This window comes from Lycium ferocissimum, chromosome 5 (assembly GCF_029784015.1).
Source record: "Lycium ferocissimum isolate CSIRO_LF1 chromosome 5, AGI_CSIRO_Lferr_CH_V1, whole genome shotgun sequence".
Taxonomy (NCBI): Eukaryota; Viridiplantae; Streptophyta; class Magnoliopsida; order Solanales; family Solanaceae; genus Lycium; species Lycium ferocissimum.
In genome coordinates this window covers 22,469,927-22,477,303 of record NC_081346.1, presented here as the reverse complement: position 1 = coordinate 22,477,303, position 7,377 = coordinate 22,469,927, and the positions used below count along the sequence as shown (strand labels likewise).

The 7,377-nt window shown below is 34.8% G+C and overlaps 1 protein-coding gene across 1 annotated transcript; it reads right to left on the bottom strand.

The window, feature by feature from the left end:
• Positions 1-361: 361 nt before the first annotated feature.
• LOC132058310 (uncharacterized protein PAM68-like) lies at positions 362-1,264 on the bottom strand. Its single transcript, XM_059450857.1, has one exon. The coding sequence runs from the start codon at positions 1,153-1,155 to the stop codon at positions 592-594; it is 564 nt and encodes a 187-aa protein (XP_059306840.1). The 5' UTR covers positions 1,156-1,264; the 3' UTR covers positions 362-591.
• Positions 1,265-7,377: the final 6,113 nt, after the last annotated feature.

Genomic DNA, 7,377 nt, shown 5'->3' with positions numbered 1-7,377 from the left:
AATAATTCACCATATATAAAAAGAGTTGGAGAAAATCATAGTAAAAAAAAGCCCTGTTTGACTCCCCAAACTGGTCAACCTTCATAAAAATTGGGATGGGGAGAGTATAATATTGGTCGGTTTTACTTTTAAAATTATCGTAATAGAAAAATTGTATAAGCAAAAAATGATACGTTAATTCGCATATTCAATGAAGTGAATTTTTACTTGTATTTTTAAATGTTAGCGTATAGAAAATTTTAATGTGTTTGTAACAATTGCCTAAGTTTTCAAAATTAAATCAATGACATCTTACTTAGATCAATAATATCTCACGGAAAATTCCACGAATAGACTATATAGTCAATTGAGAAAAATGATATCATTAAAATATAATTAAATATCTTTCAATTTAAAAATCTATAAAAATAAACATCAAATAAAATATATAAAAATATTATTACATAAATATAAGACCTCTTTTTATATTTCGGCTTTAGGTCACCTAGTGTATTGAGCAGCTCCTGATCCAATCAACCAACAAGAAAAGAAAAGCCTTCAATATATTATCCTATTCAATTAAGGAATAACAACACTTTTTTCCTCTCTTAATTAAATCCACCTATTTTCTTCTTCATCATCAGCACCATCTTCAGCCCACATATCAACCCAATTCTTCTGAGCTTCTTCTAACCCAAGAAACGAACCCTGTTTCTCAGCATCCCAACTAGCAGACAAAGTCCCATAAGCAGCTCCAAGTGCTGAAGCTCCAAATGTAATAAACGTCGTTAAAAATGGTAACCAAATTGGCACATTCAACAGTTTCTGCTGCTTTACTATATCAAAAACCTGCAGCAAAATCACACCACCGATTAACGGTGCTCCTACGTAAAACAGAATCCTTCCTATAATTCTTTCCCATATTTCCTTAGGAATTTTTTCGTCGTTATCGTCATTGTTGTTGTTGTTATTCCTTTTGTTACTATTTCTTTTTGAAGCGTCGAGTTTTTCATTGCCGAAGCCTTTTGCTTCGGCATGTAATTTCCATGTGGTTCGGTGGAGGTTTGGAGTACTGCTGTTTATGTTTTTATGAAAATGAATTGGGATTTTTTGGTTTAATGGAAATGAGTTTGTAATGGAGAGATATGTGTTTTGAAGACCTATGAGAGTTTCCATATGGGCTAATTTTGGTCATGTAATTTGTCATGGAGTCTGTGTTATTTTGTAGATGTGGAGTAGTTGTCTTATCCAAATAGATGAATGGTTGTGCCTAAATCATTACTTTTCGTGATCATGAATTCCTACTATTGAGGGATATTTTCTTGACATTTTAGTAATTTTGCCTTTTTTTTTCATTTTTTTTTTTTACCAGTAAATGAGATTTTTTTTACTATCTTTAAATAATAATAAAAAATTCCAAATTAAAAATTGACTGCACTAATCTTGGTTTCCAAACCTATAAGAAAAAGTCCCAACTAGTTCTTAATCTTAATAAATGAACATTAAAATTACGGAAATAAGCTCTAGTTAGGCTTGCCAAACAGTGGTACTGAATTTCCTTTTCTCTTTTTAGTAACAAAATGAACATGTAATCGACCTGTTTTTCGTACGCCTATATAGAAAGACTTTACACTCAATAAATGTCGGTTTGGAAAAGAATTAGAGAAAGCATACCACTGGGAGTGGGTGTTCGGGCCATCGGATTGGATATGAAATTTTCGGTTTGGATATTCGATTTTCGGATTGAAGAAATTACAATCCAAAAAAGTTCAAATTGGATTGGATATTTTAAGTTCGGTTTGGATATTTCGGATTTTCGGATTTGACTCTTGAGACTTAAGGCAAACTTATTAGGAACGAAATTGATGTGTTAGTTTCACAGAGGTAAATCTAAATCTTAATTGCTCAGTAAAAAAGGTCTTTCAGTTCAAATTAGGATTAACAAATCCAAGTCATGTCCAACATAGTAAATCCATACCAAATAAAAGCATTAGGAAAGTGAAATAAACAAAATAAAATTTAAGTAGTCATGGAAAAATAAGAACTGCAAGTAGGTGTGACTTAACGTGAGACTTTTAAGACTTGAGAAGTAAGAAAACCCTATGTTATATTTGATTTAGTAGAGAATTGTACATTGGAGTTAATATTTTAATGGGTAGGGCCCTAGGTGCTATTCTATTGGACCTTTAGAAACTAGACTTATTGGTACTGGACACATATGATATAGGTAGGGCTAGCTAGATATAAGGTATAAAAATTTTGAATTTTCGGATATCCAAAATCTATAGTACTAAATCTATATCCAATCCGAAATCCATAAATTTTAAAAATAAAATCCGAAGTCCAATCCATAATCTAAATATTTAAAAAGTTCGGATTTCAGTTTGAATTTCGGATTGGCCCAAAGTGTGCCCACCCCTGCATACCACTGCCTGAATATTTATTGAGACAAAGATATAGTGTATGGCATTCATGCTTTGTGTAAAGGTAATTAATTTGGTCCAGGGAGATGTATAGCCGTTGACAACTGAAACAAGTTAACGGGCCTAAGCCAGTGGGCTTCTAAGCCCAATCACGTGCTCCTGGACACTGCAGCAACATTTTTTTGCGCGGATTGGCCTTCCTTTGGGCTGGTCTTTAATTTTTGTCCTTGATTTCTGGTTCGAACTCTCGCTCAGTCAAAATTTTAAAAAAAATTCGCAAGGCACAAACAAAAGATTTTGACTGAGCGTTTGAACCAAAAACCAAAGACAAAAATTAAAGACCACCACTAGCGAAGGCCAATCTTGCAAATTGCCCGTGCAGCAATAGCTACTTTTGGGACCGTTGTTTAACATTTAACCAGCGTTTCTTTCGCCATTCTACTTCTTCTTCTCTTACTCTTAAGTTTTCTCAATTAGCGTTGGTGCTAATCACACAACCAATTTTCTCAACTTCTAGTTTAGATATAGACTAGTGTATTTATCCGCGCTTCGTGCGGTTATATAAAAAAGTAAAATATGGTCAAATATTAATATCATAATTTCTTGCAAAAACAAAATTAATAGTAACTAATTATTATTTATAAGAAGAGAATCAACATTTACTAATCAAACATCTTTCATGATTCTACCATCTTTTCATAAATATATCTTTTTTAGTAGAAAAAAATTGTGAAAAACATTTCAAGTTAAATAGAAAATAACTCCTTTATCTTTTTTATATAATATCTAAACAAAGTTATTCTCACGTGCAATCACATAATTGAAGCAGTCTGCTCTTTCTTTCTCTTTTCAATTTTTTTTTTTAATTTTATTTTTTTATTTTTTTATATTCCTTCATTTTGTCTTCCTTCCTGTTTAATATGGATTTAAATAGCGGAAGGGGATAGACTTTAAGGCATATTGAGAAGGGAAAAAAAAAAAAAAAAAAAAAACACGTGAAAAAGATAAATATTTATCTTAGCCAAAATAGGTGCCAAGTCACCTAGATCGTTACCAAAATTAAGGATCGATAAATAAATATATTAAATAAACAGCAATCCTAATAGTGGATCTTAAAATCACTCATCTTTTCAAGTATTAAAAAGGAAATGCTCGTAAATAGTATACATTTGGGTTAATTATACAATATAATTAACAAAAGCAGTAATGAAGATAAAAGCTTCAATTCAACTCATTCATAGAGGTAGAGAAGCCATTGAAGAAGAGACAATAGAAGAGGAGAAGGAGACTGAATTTGGGAAATCGGAAAAGTGATTTCATTTTTATGTGAGGAGTGATATATACACGTGAATATACCACTAACTACAACGCTAACTGATTGACAGCTAAGCACTAACTAACTAATCATTAACTAACTAACTTGAGAAAGTACAACTAAGCTAAGCTATAACTAACTTAAAGTACAACTAAGCTAAGCTAGTCCATTGGTAGTACATTACAATAAATGAAAGTACAATGCAGTACAATACAAAATACATATGAAATCAATACCTCCCCACCCCCACCCCAAGTTGGAAGTGAGTTTCTCACAGCCAACTGGCAAAATGTTTTATGCCAGTGGTAGACTTGGTAAGCACATCTGCAAGTTGATCATGAGTAGCAATGTGACATAGAGAGATCAGACCATCTTGAAGTTTGTCCCTCACAAAATGACAATCTACCTCAATGTGTTTGGTCCTCTCTGTAACACCTCGTACCTCCTAACTATGTTACTTTCATGATTCGAGACTTAGAAACCAAGACAAAGTGTGTTGAGATTGAAATCATCTCAGAACGGTAAAAGTACGTCCACGTCAAAATGCAGGGGCCGTACATTTTTTTACGGGACGTACTTCTTGAACGTACCTCGCGGGGGAAAAATCGAAGTCGGCTTTGGAATTTGACAATTCCGGGTACGACTGCTTTGAATGTGCGGACGTACATTATTGTACGGGCCGTATTTCTTGCCCGTCCAATTTGTACGAGACGTACTTTAAAGTATGGGCCATACTTTTTATCACGTATCTCAAAGACCAAAAATCGTAGCTTCTGGAAATTGACATACGAGGTACGTCCACAATGTACGGTACGTACATTATTGTATGGGCCGTACATTGTGCCCGTACTTCTTCCCGCTTTAGTAAAAGTATAAATATGTGGGTTCAGTTTTTAATCCTATTTTTCATATTCTCAAGCCCTAACACGAAGTTCTTCTCCTCCCACCATCAAGATACACTAAGGCAAACCTATTCCACGCCTTTCAAGTGAATTGTAACATGTATCCATGATTTCTAAAGACCATTAGTTACAAGTTTTGGAGCATTAACAAGTATGTAGGATTTCTATATACGTGTGGCAATATCATTGTTCTTCCCCACGCCACGTTCTTCCATGATTATACAAAATTTCACCAAAACTAGAGTTTCCAACCATGTTCATGATAACCCTAACTACATGTACCATGATGTACCATGTTGTATTAATAATTCATTATTGTGTTCTTAATATTCCATTTTGGTTATTGAGAATTTGTATGTAATCCATGAAAACCAATACTTTACATTCCATGGGTTCTTAAATTCAAGATATGAACTTTTATATTTATTTTTATGAACTTCTATGTGCTTTCATGTTTTCATACAAGTTATACTATATACTTATAACCATGCTATACTATAGTCACAAAATTATGTTCACAAGCGATGTTTATGAATTGAATTTACAAGTCATGCTTACAAGCCATGTTATACAGACCATTGCCCGTATACACTATACTATATCCGTATTCATATTTTTGGGGTAGCATGGTTTATCGAGAGAGCTCGGTGCTTTGAAATCCGTATGCCACCGTAGGAAAGGGTCGATCCGCCCAAATTAGGATGACACCTTCGAGACGGTTAAATTGGATCCATTTTTCATGTCATGCTTATATCTCATACCCTGAAAAGGTGTGGGGCGCTCTCAGTGGGGCAGTACCGGACCCACATACTCAGTGGTGTTCCATTTTATCGGTTATACTACGGCTCTCCCACAAGAATATATATATATATATATATATATATATATATATATATATATATATATATATATATATAATGCTTTGCTCATGTTATGTATTTCTTCATGTCAGATGATATTCATGTGTCATGTTTAGCTTACAGATACAGTTTCAGTTCTATTATTTCATGTGCCATGTTGTTTCATTTAGTTGCTTTACATACATGTACAATTCGAATGTACTGATGTCCCCTTTTATTTGCTTTGGGGCCTGCATTTCATAATGCAAGTTTACAGGATGACAGATCAGCTCGTTAGGACTTTGCACGTATCACTTATTGGTGAGCCCCATCTCATTCGGGTTTTATCTTTATTTATTTCATGTCAGTTATGAAGTAAAGGTATGTGGGGATTTGTCCCGGTAAATAATTTAGCAGTCAGACTCATGTCAGAGATTTCATAGACTAAACTAAATCAGTTATGTCATGACAGATGTTCAGAGTCGTATAGCCAGTATTGGCTCGGCATTTATTATATTTTCAGACTATTTTCGCATCATGATATAAATAATATTTTCAGTATTACTATGATGTCTCATGTTTTATTCAGACTATTCATGTTTTAACTTATATTCCGCATTAGTTCATGCCCCGTGTTGATTCAACAAGCTATGTGGTTCGCTCGATCACATGCAGTAAGACATCGAGTGTCGTGTTACGCCCAGGCCATGGTTCTGGGCGTGACACTCTCATGGAACACAGGATTCTTTACTATGTATATGGTAAATTGACTATCACAAAAAAGACGTGGTGGGATGGGAAAGGGATGGTGAGTTAAGTGAATAATCGCTCGGCATGACAACTCTCCCGACCAGCTGTGAGGCGACAATGGAACGATCTCTTGCATCTTAGATTTCCAACTAATAGGACTAATTCCCAGTAGAACCAGATAGCCACTTCCGGTCTCGCGGGTACGGGCGCTGATGCCTAATACGATTCACAGAGTATCATCAAGGTGCAATCAGGATCATTAGAGAAGAATATCAAGGGTAGGATCAGTTTTCAAGTATCTTAGCAAATGAAATGCTACTTTGAGATATGGTTCCTTGGGATCCTGCATGAACTGGCTAAGATGTTGCACACTATAGGCAATGTCAAGCCTAGTGTTGGTCAGAAAGTTCAGCTTACCAACCAGCTTTCTGTAGTATGTAGGATCAGGTAGTTGTGAACCCTCTTGAGCTTCGAGTTTGACATATGGATCAAGGGGAATGAGAAACCACTGAGTGACAAGCAATCACATTCTTTAAGAAAATCAATGGTAAACTTTCTTTATGGGGCTATAGCACCATCATTCTTGTACAATACTTCCAACCCCAAGAAATAATGAGTTATCCCAAGTCCTTGATATTGAAAGTCTAATGGAGAAAATCTTTTGATGTTGTAATTTCTATGGAATCAGTCCCAGTGATGATCACATCATCAGCATAGACTGCAACAAAAGCTGTATTGGATCCTCTGTGTCTGAGAAACAGTGAGTGGTCATTCAAAGAGTGTTTATACCCTCTAGAACATAATGCTTCAGTAAGTTTGGCATACCATTGCCTACTTGCTAATTTCAAACCATAAAAGTATTTACTAAGTTTGCAAATAGATCCAGGTGTATCTACTGCAAGGCCAGGAGGAAAATCCAACTTCTTCATTCAAGTCCCCATGTAGGAAAACATTGTTAACATCTAATTGTGAGATTTCCCATCCTTTCTTCTTGATGTAGCTAATAGTGCTTTGACAATTGTCATTTTAAAAACAGGTGAGAATGTTTCTGTGTAGTTTACTCCATCTTGTTGAGTGTAACCTTTCACAACAAGCCTGCCTTTAAATCTTTCCATACTCCCATCTGCTTCGTGCTTCACCTTATACACCCACCTGCAACCAACAGATTA